At 35.6% G+C, this 14012-nt stretch overlaps 1 protein-coding gene across 1 annotated transcript; it reads left to right on the top strand.

Moving 5' to 3' along the window:
• On the top strand, window positions 1-14012 carry LOC123747054 (E3 ubiquitin-protein ligase UHRF1). The gene is made up of 13 exons (XM_045729036.2): window positions 1-292; window positions 1171-1329; window positions 3180-3376; window positions 3904-4060; window positions 5253-5442; window positions 5851-6037; window positions 7389-7620; window positions 8352-8563; window positions 9935-10075; window positions 10872-11028; window positions 11911-12054; window positions 12247-12387; window positions 12595-14012. Exons 1-13 carry the CDS (start codon window positions 143-145, stop codon window positions 12838-12840), a joined length of 2313 nt encoding a protein of 770 aa, XP_045584992.1. The 5' UTR covers window positions 1-142; the 3' UTR covers window positions 12841-14012.

The following is a 14012-nucleotide window of genomic DNA, read 5'->3' on the forward strand; positions in this document are numbered from 1 at the left end:
ATACACACGCTCTTCCCGCCAAATTCAGGAACACATTGCGGTCTCGAGCTGAGAGCAGGAGTCGGGGTGATACGTTCTCGATATTTTACGGTTTTAACTGGTTGTTTGATTTCTTTTTATTGACGAGCAGCGGCGAGACAAGATGTATGTTAAAGTGAGAACAATGGATGGCAGCCAGACTGCTGTCGTGACCATATCCAAACTGACTAGTGTGGAGGACTTCAGGTCCATGGTGGAGGAGAAGTTGAAGGTGGCGGCCGACAGGCAGCGTTTGTTCTACCGTGGCAAGCAGGTGAGGTGTTTACTGTGGCAAGTAGGTCAAGTGTTTGCAGCGGCAAGCAGGTGAAGAGTAGAATTCAAAATTGACCCTAGGTTAAATACAGAGACAGCCTTGGTGCCCCTTATAGCCAGATCTAAACACCGAATTTTGTATCTATGTGGTTTCATGCAAGAATTATCCTTGTAAGCTAACATTCATATTTTTCTTTTGGAAATTGGTAATAATAAAAGTACAGTGCAATTGATTTAGGTTTAGGCTTCCCATTGTTGAGGACAGAAAGCATGTTAGGTTTGCCAGTGACCTGCAGAACCTTCCTGAGGATGCGCCCCATAACAGTTGTCTTACTCCTGGGTACCTATTTACTGCTGGGAATCTTGCCAAGTATCTTGTCCAGCCCAAGAATTTGTCAGTCAACATAACGTGTAAAGTTTTAGTTTTTAATATGAGGTATTCAAGGAGTGTAAGTTTTGATATTACTGATACCTATTTAAGATATTCTGTTTAGAATACTGTAATAACATTACATTAAAATATAAAAAAAATTAAAATTTAAATTATAAATCTTTGTGTTATTTTACAAATATTGTTATACTGTACATCTATGCAAAAATAAATTTAGGCATTAAAATATTTTTAAAAAATTTAAATCCTACATATTGGTATAGCTCTGAAACTATTGACCAATAAGTATGAAAGTATTCTATCAGGTGTGCAGAGCCCATATGATAGCTGTACTCTCAATAATTCTGATCTGTACTTTAGTACAGATCATACTAACACTGGTTGTAAGCAGTCCTGGACCCTCTCTGTCTTTGGTTGCATGTAACTTTTAGTTATTTTCAATAAATATTATGTATATGAATTTATTAATATTCTTTTCTCCATAACAGATGGAAAATGGCTACAGCATGTTTGACTACAATATTAACATCAACGATGTAATTCAGCTGATGGTTAAGCCAGTGCTTACAGAAACTAATCCAAACACTTCAAATAAGCCCAGTGTGAAGAGAGAGACCAGCTCTAAGGCAGATAAAGAAAATGTACAGGTAATTAGGTTTATTGTTTTTGGCTTGGTAATGATCATTTAAGCCAATTTGTATACATGATTCATTATGGCGAGCCGTGTGAAATAAAGGTGGATGGAAAAGTACTGGACACTCCTTATTTAAACTCCTGATGAATTTAAATACCTTGAGTAATTTAAGTGATAGTAATTTTTTCAATGGAAGATGAAAATGAAAAGAATGCCTGGTTATGAAGACATTCATAACCTTGTAAGCTAACATCCATATGAAGATGTTGTGAAGACATTCATAACCTTGTAAGCTAACATCCATATGAAGATGTTGTGAAGACATTCATAACCATCACGAAGACAATAACCATCATGACAACAACCATCACCCCCCCGTTAGTTGGGGGGGTGATGGTTGTTGCAAGAGCACTTCACATGGAGAAGTTTAATCACTGATGGTGCAGTCATAACACACTTTCCCCACACTTTAAGAGCAAACCTTTCTAGGTTCTTAACATGGCCATGGCGAATTGACTAGGCACCTATTCTTAACTGTTTGCCTCTGTTCACCCAGCAGTAATTAGGTACCTGGTGGTTAAATTGATTGGTGGGTCATATTCTAGGGAAACTAGTAGGGTAAGAATTATCATGAGGTATGGGAAGGGAAAGCTCTTGGCCTGCTAACAGAAGTTGGAAGTAGTCTGTTCTGTACCTATCTATATATAAAAAGAAAGCATTCACTTGCAATTATATAAAGCTTTGGATAAGATAACACATAAGACTCACGGAAATTATAACCATATAGAAAAAATGCAAATTACTAGAATGAATAGTCATCTTAAATAGAAATAAATCTGACAGGAAAATGTGAGGGAACTTGCAAGTTTCCATCTTGGGGTCTTGTACATAAATGGCAGGAGAAAATCCTAAACCACACCATCAAATTTGCAGATAACACAAAGATCTATAGTAAATACACAAGTGAAAACAAAGATTGATGCCTTTCAAATCAATCTACATAATCTCCATAAATGGTCAAAAGACTGGCAAAATCTCTTCCATATTGAAAATGCAAGACCTTGTAGGCAGGGTTTAACGATAAAAATCTTGATGACCATGTCGACAAAAAGACCATACAGCAGATTGAAAATTGAAAGGACCTGGTAGTTATGATTTACCAGTTGTTGAAAGTTCTGCGGTAAGTAGAACCTGTGGTAAAAAAACGAGAGCCTTTGACTAAGGAAAAGAAAGTGGTCTGGACTTTTGTATCCAAGCATGAAGACTTCAACTTCTATAAGAATAAATTTACTTTGAAAAAGTTAAATGCAGAGACATGTAAACCAGACATGAGAGCTGAACTCATTAAGACCTTAAAAACTGAACTAATTAGCAAATATTAATCCAAACTGCATTTTTAAAAGATTCATTGTATGTCTCACAAGGAGCAACAGCTTCAAGCTCAAGTCACAATATAGGATAGAAAATAGATGTTCTTTCTCCTATAGGATAATAAACTCATGGAATTGCCTACCCCCCAAAGTCGTAGGTGTAAAGATAGTATTCCAGTTCAAAATCCTTGGGAATAATAGGACCTGGTTGTAAACAGATAGGGAGGTCGTATTCCAGGATAAACCAGTAGCATAAGGCTAACGGCAACACTCAAAGCCTGTTAGTTGTATGCTCCTGTGTCTAGCTTCGTACAAAAAAAATTTGACTAGTTTTTTATTTAATTGAGTACAGTGTACTGTATTGTTTCTGGATCACCATGGCTCGAGTGAATTGAAGATGAAGATAAATGTTGAACCTATATTCCTATTATATCTACTGTGTGTGTATTTAACATAGATTAATAATTTGTTATTGTTCATCATTTCTTTACAGAACAATAATGAGAAGAGCAAGATTAGTATAATAGAAGAAGAAAGTGAATACTACAGAGTTGGAGAACTGATAGATGGAAAATATCTCTATGATGGAACATGGTGGGAAGGAAAAATTGTCAAGATAACATCTAACCCAGAAACGAAACAGACGTCTAGTGATGATGATGGTTTCCTCTACCATGTTGTTTATGAAGGGTAAGTACTTACTGTTGTTGACTTTGTCGGATTATGAAATCTTGTTAGAGCAGTCATTTGATCAAACAACAAAAAATGAGCAGCGTTATCTGATTTTTTTTTTTTTTTTTGTCAGTTGTGGATATACATTTCTTATAGTTTTAGAGTCTTGTATGCAAATATTGTAATTTAAACTTTTAAACAATCATCATTATTGTTCTAAATCCATTGAAGTTGATTTCATATGCATCATCATCATATTATAAAACATTCTAAATGGAATGTGCCATTGGTTGTTTCTGTTTATAATGTAGGGTTGTTTAATCTGGCTGGCAATTTGTGAGTTTAAGGTGATTCTGAGTAACTTGCCTCTGATTCCAAAATGCCTAGAAGACAGTCCTGCAAGGGTGCCATGTTCCCTATAGCACTGTTATCTGAAAATACCTTTACTTACATGAGACTGCTAGTGCTAAAGCAAAATATATTTTATGATGGCAAATGAATCCAGTGGTAGACTGGTAGGTCTAATTGATTATTTATCTACCTAGAAATGAGAGTGATGAGCCCTCGGAGCAGTTGCTAAAGAACATCCGACCCCGTGCTCACAAGAAGATAAGTTTTAATGATGTAAATCCTGGAGATATCATCATGGCCAACTACAACATTGAAGACCCTGAGAAAAGAGGACATTGGTTTGACTGTAAAGTGAGTACAATACATTTTCTGTAAATAGAACTCTGTAATTTAGATTTATGTTGCTCGGAGTGTTTATCTTAATAGCCCGGATGTTGCTCCCTCCTGGGAGCTAATCAAAAGGTGGCCACATTAGTTGTTTCTCCAGGAACTCCAAAGAAAGATTTGAGGAATAGTTAAAGGTAATCAAAAATAATTGTTGAAATGGCTAAGCAGCTAGACATTGAGTTGGAGGAGGAAATTGTTTAAGTGTTGTTGTATTTACATTCAAAGGAGCTCTCAATTGTGAGGACCTTTATTGAAATGGAGGAAGCAAATGTTTTGGATGAGCCAATTCCAGAGTGGTGGATGAGAAATCTCTCACAAATGGCACAAGCAGACCCCCAGTGCTGAAAGATATTTCAACATGTCATAAGTTGTATTAGGGGACCTCGCATCTTACCTGCAACCTGAAAGGTAATGATTGTGCAAACTTATTTGTAAATGTTTCTCCAGAAAAAGTGGCCCACAATCTACAGCAGCCACTGAAAAGGATGGAGATGACCCACTAATATCTAACCCTGCCATCTACCAATTTCTGCTGCTCATGCATCATTACTTCTGCTGTAGCTTCCACTAATAACTAAATATCTTTACTCTTCAAAAAATAAAAAGTTTGTCAACCAGGGAAAACTCCACCATTCACAGTAAATAAAGTAGAGTACCAATTTAGCTTTATCCCCAAAACTTGGATTTTATATGTTGATTTTTGATGATCTGGTTTGCATCCCTTATTTTATAACATATGGGAAACCTGGTTCCAAGTTGCATACCATTTTTAAGTTGGAAGGGACTCTATGTATTGAAAGGTCAAAGAGGATCAAAATTAAAAAAAAAAAATTATTTTTACTTTGATGATGAGTAAGTAAATTCTTGTTAACCTGTGTAGGTGTGCATTACAATATCATAGTACTGTATAACATACAAAACGCTGACATGGTGTTGCTGCATGAACCACTTATAAGAGTTCTCGTCTAACTCTTGACGTTTTCATTTTATGATAATTTTTTACCGATTCATTGCCACCAGTTCTATCCAACTTGACAGTAAACTTTAATAATAATTTTTCTCTTGAATAATCTTTTTGGTTATCTCTAACTCACATTATACTCCAGTTCTGCAATAGGCAGAAAATTGCTCACTAAATTATTATTTTTCTGGTCAGGTCAAGAAGATTATCAGCACAAGAACGCAAAAGGAATTAGTTGTTACAGTCTATATTGGATCCGATTCTACTCTAGATGACTGTCACATACATCTTGTAAATGAGCTGTTTGCTGTTGAAAAAAATATTAAGTTGCGCCAACGAAATGAAGAAATGAAAAGGATTGTTGTTGAAGGGTCCCCTTCTAAAAGTAAGCTTTGTCCAGTGATATGCCTCGGTTACAACTGTACCACTATATACACACCTGTTGTTCCTTAGTTAGATGTCCTCTACCACATGCACACTTGTGTTCCTTGGCTACACCTGTACCAAAATTAGTGACCATAGTAGAAAATCTTAATGAATTTGCATTTTATTTTCTTCTAAGTTTCTGGTCAGTATCTCCAACACCTCATCATATTTCAGTAACTTGAATCTAAAAATACTTAAGTTTGCTCAAGATTCAGTTTATTGACTTGAAACTTGATACACTTGGACAATTAAATGTATTGGGGTGCTTAGTTATTGTTGTATTAGGTCTTAAAACACCATGGTGTATAATACAAGATATGTAGGCCAGTGTAATGATTCACATTTTTATTTATGAATATTTCATCAGGAAAAAATGCTCCCAATTGTTCAACGTGTAAGGACAACCCAAGACGCAAGTGTAAGGACTGTGGGTGCAATGAATGTGGTGGGAAGGAGAATCCGGAGAAGCAGCTCATGTGTGATGAATGTGATATGCCATTCCATATATATTGTCTCACACCACCGATGGAAAGCATACCTGATGTGGATGAATGGCAAGTTAAAAAAAATATATATATTTTATTTGTTGCAATGAATTGTTCTAAATTAAATACTGTAGCTGGTGAGAGCAGCAGTATTTCTCAAAGTTTAGTAACTTCATATTTCTGAGCCTATTTCAGTTAACAGGTACACATTAGAATAAAAATAACTATTTATCTACCAATAAACAAAAGGCATGTCAATACCCTAAATATTTTGCAAACTTGTAACAGGAAATCTTAAGCTGTAGAGTACAAAATTTTTATTACATAAAATAATAAACAAAAATGCATGTTAAATTATATCCACCTAACTCTAAAGAAAAGTTAACTTGCTGGGTGCCTAATATTAAAGTGCTGAGCATTTTAGAGAATGGATGCCATGTTCCAATGTGAGACTACGTGCTTTTGGGGGAGAAAGCCAAATTCAGAGTGCACGTAGTGCTACGTGCAACAAGGCTGGTGCCTGCACTAAGAAGTTTAAGGTATGCAGACAGGTGAAGGGATCAAAATTTAAACTATTGAAGAGATGGGCCAGAGGGAATATGATCACTTTACAAAATACTGAGAAAAATAGATAAGATGGACAAAGACAATCTCTTTAATTTGATGGAACTGAGACAATGGGGACATAAGTTGAATCTGGATATAAAAATGAGTCAGAGAGAGGAATAATAATAAATACTTGTTCTTAGTGAGACTGGTAAAAAAAGTGGAATGCACTATATTAGTAGAAGTAACCAATTCATTCACATCTTCAAAAGTAAATGTAAAAAAAAAAAAAAAAAAAAAAAGAAGTTCAAACAAAATTTAACACTTGGTATAAATGGCTAGGAGGCGTGGCCCAAAAAGCCAAATCTCATTCTCTGTAGACACTCGAATGTAAACATTGTTCTTAAATAAATGCTATTATTTTACTTTGTTTCTCTATATATTTATTTTTTCACTGGCTACTTTATTCTACTTAAACTGCCTGCATTCTTTGATTCTTCTTTCGTAGTACAACAAGCGTGTTTAATTCTTTAGCATATATTTAGGTGTTCATTTTAGTTAACGATTTTATCAACTGATACCTGGCAACAATTACATTAGTCTCCGCACTTGTAAAGGAAAATTCTGTGTTCAAATGTCAAGAAATAGATATATTGTACTGATTGATTTTACAAATAAAATTTAATTCATTGTTAATATTAAAGTGAGGAATTGGGTAATGATTAGGATAATGAAGTTAATAGTGAATTATTTTGAAGTCCAGGATGAATCAAAACATTATTGCTTTCCCTTTTCATGTGAGAGTTGGATTAAATATTTACAGCCATATTATTGTGATTTATTCTCCAAATAATAGTGAAATGTATATTCCCAGGTTCTGTCCTTTGTGTAAAAATGATGATAGTGAAATAGTCAAAGCTGGTGAGAAACTGAAGGAGAGCAAGAAAAAGGCAAAAATGGCTTCATCAAAGGGCAACACATCACGAGACTGGGGGAAAGGCTTTGCTTGTGCTGGGCGACAGAAGATCTGCACCATTGTTCCACAAAACCATTTTGGACCCGTGCCTGGTGTTGAAGTGGGAACTTTGTGGAAATTTCGATTACAGGTAATATTGGTAACATTTATAATTATCATTAATATTTCTTATATTCATTTATCTATGGTCTTTTGATCCATTATAATTATATACATAATATATATATATAACACTTCTGCTGGTTTAGTCACAAGCGATGTATAAGGAAGTTTAGTTTGTTATTATTCATCCCCTACCCATCCTGTGAGTGGTAGTGGACCTCATACCCACCCTGTGTGCGGTAGTGGGAATATAGTAGTTACAGAGGCATATAATAGTATCTGGGACTAAACCCCAAAATTCATTTAACTAATTTTGTCAGTCTTGATAAGCTGGTTACACAGTTTATTGAATTATTATAGCAATAATGGGTTTGAGAATGATCACAAGTACAGCCTCTAAGCTAAGCAACTTGCATATGTAGCGAGGAAATTTTATCATTTGATTTGCTTATTATACATGTAATCTCCCAACTCCCCATCCAGTGGGTAGCTGTGGAAAGGTTACACTTGCCCATATTTACTACCTACTGTTCGCAAACTGAAGATATTTGGTTAAAAATTTCTGATTGTAGTTTGTGATGCTAATATGTTACTGGCAGGGCTGTCCATGCAGAAAATTCTGCATTTGTTACTATAATAAGGGTACAGTATTTATATCAATACTAAGATGACTTAAAGAGTAGCAAGCGTTCAAAACAGGGTAAAGTTACCTTGTCTGCAAAGCTGTTGGCCTTCTTTATTACAGTGAATTATATTTAGGCTTCAGAAGCTGGTATACATCGTCCGCATGTTGCTGGAATCCATGGACGTGAAAATGAAGGTGCCTACAGCATCGTACTGTCCGGTGGCTACGAAGATGATGAAGATAATGGGGACTCCTTCACTTACACTGGCTCAGGAGGCAGGGACCTCTCTGGCAATAAAAGGACTGCTGAGCAATCCTGTGACCAGCAACTGACTAGAATGAACAGGTAAAGGCAGAGAGGTTAAGAAGTACTATTTAGCACGTTTGTCATACCTTCATTATGGACAGTTTGTGTAGCGAATTAGCTTGGGTGCCTTTTTATGTAAATATTGCACATGCTTTATTCAGTATTTTAGTTGGTTCAAGGGCATATTCAAGTTTGATAGAATCAAGATGGTGATTGTGATGTCAGAAAAGAGGGATATTTTCAAGAAGTTTAGGGATTCGGATTGGTAGAGTGCCAATAAGTTACTGTTTTTGTGATGGTTATAAATGTTGTCTTTAGCTTGGAAATATTTAGGCAATGAAAGGTGTTTTACTTGGAAATATTTTATGCATTAAAATGCATGGTACAGGGTGAGTGATGAAGCAATAGAAAAATGATCTAAATGACTGTGCTTGTGGAGAGTAGCATGTTAAGATTATTTGTGCATTAACTGAAGGTTTATCTAATTATATGGTAGTGCTTTCTAAGGAAAGATTGATTAAAAGACGATGGTACCTTGAAAATTGAAAAAGTGAAAGAATCAAAGTAGAAATGTAGATAGTATAAGCGTAAAAACAAAATAAGATAAAAAAATTTGGGCCAAACTTAAAAAGTGAACCTTGGTTATGTGTGATGTATACAAGTTTCAGTTAGGATTGTCAAACTGGTAGAAGAAGAGGATGTAATTGCTGGAATATGGGAGTAGCAAGTTCAGTTAATTTTTTTGATATAGAATAAGAGGCAAGTACAGGGTATGTAAAGTAAAATTTAAGATAAAAAAAATACTTATTTTCTAACCATAGACACTGATAGGCAAGCATAGGACTGTTACTAACACCAGTCTGAGCTAATGAAGCCTGGAGTATGTCTGCGAGTGGGTTCTAACTGTTTTATACTTTTTCAAGCCCAGTCTGTACCAGGCTTGACTGATAACTTGGTCCAACAGGTTGTCGCCTGGAGCGGCCCGCAGGTCCACATATTCATTACAACCTGAGAGTGGTAGAAACAACCAGAACTTCCTGTAGGAAGCTATCTAGTTTTTTTTAATGAATTCACTTAAGCCCAGTGTATCAGGAAATATGCTGTCCCAGAGACTACATTTCTCAAATGCTCTCGTGCAAATGAACCTTATCCAGTTATATATATATTATAAATATAAAAATATGTATGTATGTATATAATAATATTGTGAATACTTTATCATACTGTAGTGGGAGAAAGTGGGTGTTGTAATATGGAAAGTAGCCAAAGAATCATAAATAGGAGATGGGGGAACCCCTTTACTTCTCAGTTAATTACAAAAATATCAAAACAATGAATGTTATTTATCTTTATCAGTTTTTATGTATATTTTACTTCTGGTTAATAGTATATTTTGTCTTTGTGTTCCAGAGCCCTTGCTTTAAATTGCAATACTCCTGTAAACAAAAATGGGGCAGAAGCTAAAGACTGGAAAGGTGGCAAGCCTGTGCGTGTGATTAGAAATTCAAAAGGTCGTAAGCATTCAAAATATGCACCAGAGGAAGGCAACAGGTAAGATCCATAACATATGATAAAAACCCTGCAGTCAACCCTTCTTAGTTAAACCATAAGTTGAGGAAGAGGGGCAGATGAGGGAGAAAACAAAGTAGAATTTCCTGAAGGAAAGGTAGCAAATGAGTACTTAATAATTAGTGTCTACCTGTCAGTGACTATGAGGAACTGATCTAGGTCTAACGACCCACCTTCTAGCCTTTTATGTCAGCCAAGATTATTACCTCTATTATTGTTCAGATCCTGTTTCATCATTTTCTGCAGTTTATGAATGGAAGTGACTTCTACATTTAATGCATTCCACTTGCAAATCATGCATACATTCTATGAAAATTTCCATACATCTCTACGACTTCATTGCATATCTAGCTTCCACCAATGCTGTCTGGTCCTGCCTCTTTCCAATTTAAATAATAGACTTGTTCAGAAGCCAGGCTGCAGAAGCATTGATTCTTGGAGCCACTTCAAAGTTGTCCACCGTATTGATTTTCCTATTTAGACATACAGAATGCCTTTTATTAATGTTTAGCAGTATTCTTTGTCTTGAACACTTGCATCAATTGTTGCAATGCTTGCAGCATTGTTTCCATGGTTATTTACACAATTCTTAGTGAACTCAAAGTAAAGGTGTATGTTGTCATTCATAGCTTTGGACTTTAGCAAGTTGATTAAAATGGTACATGGCGATAAGACTGGGCTGGAAAGCCATTGTTTTTGTCTCATTCCTCTGCAGTACAGTATTGGTGATAATATAAATAAAAAATTAAATATTCTTTTTAATTTGCTTAACTTTTAGGTATGATGGCATTTACAAAATTGTAAAATACTGGCAAGATAAGGGTAAAAGTGGCTTCAAGGTGTGGAGGTACCTGTTGCGTCGTGATGATCCCACATCTGCACCATGGACAGAGGAAGGCAAGAAGAGAATCAAGGAATTAGGATTGGAAATGCAGGTTTGTACTCTGAGTATATGCATCTAGGTATTATATTGTTATAATTAAATAACATTCCTAATTCAGTTTATTTTATAGCATTACAGTTCTAATGGTAATGTCTCTTCATGAAATGGCAGGGTTGGTCAGTTTTCAGGCTTTCTCCATTTTTACTTTCCTTGATAAGATCCAGAGCCAGTAGGTGTATGTTGGCTGCGACAAAGGTGTAATTTCAGCCACTGAATTAGATGTTTTGGTCGAAGTTTGTGTTGCATTGTAACATTCTATGAAACCACTGTTTCACAGACTGGTTAAATTGAGTTGTCTCCATTTTATTTATGTTCCTAGGGCCATGCAAAAGTTTGTTACACTTCAGGTATTCTTTTCATCTCCAGTATGTTCTGGCCTAACTCTGTGTTCCCAAAATGTCCAATTGCTGATGCCTCCATCACTTCTTTGTTTGCAGCATTTTGGAAACATACTAAGCAGCTTAGGTCTAATCATACATGAAATTCACTTTTCTGAGTGAATTTAGTATACAATTACACTTGATTTTTTTGTCATTCCTTCCCTTGTACCTTATCTTATGTTGTCAGGGATAATACTGGGTCAAAATGACTGTTGTGATGATGCTGCCACCTGATGAAAGTCAACTGTAGTGAGCTAGTAGGTAGGGAGTCTGTGAGCATCAATGAGTGCATGGGGAAGGCTGTGAGTGTTTAATGAATTGGATTTCTGGGTGTATCCTGTGTGTGTGTGTGTGTGTACGTACTCCAAACAATATAGTTGAGCCCAACCTTGCCATATCTTTGCTTGATGGCTGTTGTATATCTACTCCAGAAATTATAATCAAGATAGGAGAAGCCTAAACATGTATTTTATATGATATCTTTCATATTTTAGTATCCTGATGGTTACCTGGAGGCACAAAGAGAGAAAGAAGAAAGAACAGCTGATGAAGACAATGAGTCAGATCAAGAGGAGGAAAACAAAAAGAAGAAAGGCAAATCTAACAAGAGGAAGAACAGCCAAGATTTTAGCAATGAAGTAAGTAAATCTGAATGTTTACAGGTTAATTTAACTTGATTAGTAGATGTGATGCTGTGCCGGACAGTGAGAGTGTTAACATACATTTAATTGTCTTATATGCCAGCAAATAATGTACATGGCATACCTGAATATGGTTGTGTGTTTACAGATTATAAGTGTGCCCAATCACTTATTGAGCTTTGTTCACAGGGAACTGGGGCTTCTGAAACCAAGAAAAGGAAAGGTATTGGTTATACTCTTGAAAATAAAGTGCAAAACCTGATTAAAGAGGACTTGAGAAACAGCAAAGTTTGGGAAGAATGTAAATCGCTGCTTGCGGAAGGTCGCACTGTAAGTACTACTACTTTGTTGTCATTCATAGCTTTGGAAAAAAAACATTCACGTCTCCCTCCCCACTTCTTGTCCCCACTTGTGTAGTAGCAATCTATATCACATGTTGTAAGTCAGATTTTAAGGCTCTGTAGATATAGTAAAATACAATTTATTCTTTTTCTGTATAACTAATATTGAGACTAAAACTTTTGGTGGTTTTTGCAGCAATTCTTGAATGGTGTTGAGGAAAGGTTCTCTTGCGTGTGCTGTCAAGAACTAGTCATCAAGCCAGTCACCACAGAGTGTAAGCACAATGTATGTCAACCATGCTTGCAACGATCTTTCAAAGCTGATGTTTTTACATGTCCAGCTTGCAGATATGATCTGGGTAAAGACTACAGTATGGAAATCAACAAGTCCCTTGGTAGTTGTCTTAAAACACTTTTTCCTGGCTACGATGCTGCACGTTAGATTACTGAACAAGTATTTGTTTTGTTCTGTGTTACAAATATGGTGTGGAATATGACCTTAGATTCTTACTAGTGTTAACGTTAAAGTCAATTGGTTTAACTACCCACACAAAACCTAACTTCCTCTTATCTGTCCGTGCATGTATGTGCACCTGACATGTTCTTTCCATATACTGTACTACTACAGGAGTGATCTGATGATTTCCCACTTTTCTTTCTTTACATGATTTTAAAATAACTAATCATTTTTATTAATTATAGTTGTTTACTGTTGCCTTACAGTTCTTGTAATGTGCTGTGAACTGGAACTGGGGATATCCCAAATTAGCACCAATTTGTACAAACTAGTATTGTGTTCTCACCAATGTGCATTACCCATCTTGTTAACCATTTTATGACACATGTGCTTTCTCCATCTTCCTGTTACTCTTAAATTCATTTTAGTACCATTTTTTTATGGTACTATTTTTAATAAAAATCATTATTTTCCAATACTTTATTTCTCAAATAATTATACAATACAATTTAACTCGCTTCCTTTTTTCAATCCATGTAAATGGTACCTACTTCCCCCACCCCTCCCCCTTACCTTTTCTAACAGTGTCACACTGAAACATGTCCAGATATCCTTGTCACCCCCCCTTTTTTTTTCCTTCGTGGTGCTTGCAGCGTGGTATAGGTTAAGGTATTTACTTCGGCTGGACTGAAGTGATAAACTAGAATATATTGATATTTTGCAGCTAATGTTACTAATGCAGGTTCAATTTTGTATTGACATGCAAAAGTAATAATGCAAGATAAAGATCTTGCTGTTCAGCCATGAAGATATATTATTTGACCAACAGACACTTGTGGAAAGGCAATGTTTGACCATGCAAACTTAAATTAAATTTTGATGTTGGTGACTTGGATGATTATAAAGCATGCATGCGTGTAATACAAATATAAGCAGGTGTTCAAGCATCCACTTAACAAAATTATTAACCTAAAAATGACTATACAGTATTATGTAATGTTTATATGTATTTAATCCCCAAATTTTTCATTTGAAGTGTAAAGCCAATGGCTGGCCCTAGTAGGGTACTTGCACATTTGGTATAAAAAAAATGATCTTGTCTACCTAACCTAATCTTTCCTCTCCTAAATCCTTATCCTTATGTCCATTCCAAGTGC

This window comes from Procambarus clarkii, chromosome 87 (assembly GCF_040958095.1).
Source record: "Procambarus clarkii isolate CNS0578487 chromosome 87, FALCON_Pclarkii_2.0, whole genome shotgun sequence".
Lineage (NCBI taxonomy): Eukaryota > Metazoa > Arthropoda > Malacostraca > Decapoda > Cambaridae > Procambarus > Procambarus clarkii.

Excerpts from the sequence above, each read along its gene's own strand:
- LOC123747054 (XM_045729036.2), top strand. The coding sequence starts at position 143 with ATGTATGTTAAAGTGAGAACAATGGATGGCAGCCAGACTGCTGTCGTG. Across the intron at positions 1,330-3,179 it reads CAGATAAAGAAAATGTACAG|AACAATAATGAGAAGAGCAA; the intron begins GTAATTAGGTTT and ends ATTTCTTTACAG. Across the intron at positions 6,038-7,388 it reads ATACCTGATGTGGATGAATG|GTTCTGTCCTTTGTGTAAAA; the intron begins GCAAGTTAAAAA and ends GTATATTCCCAG.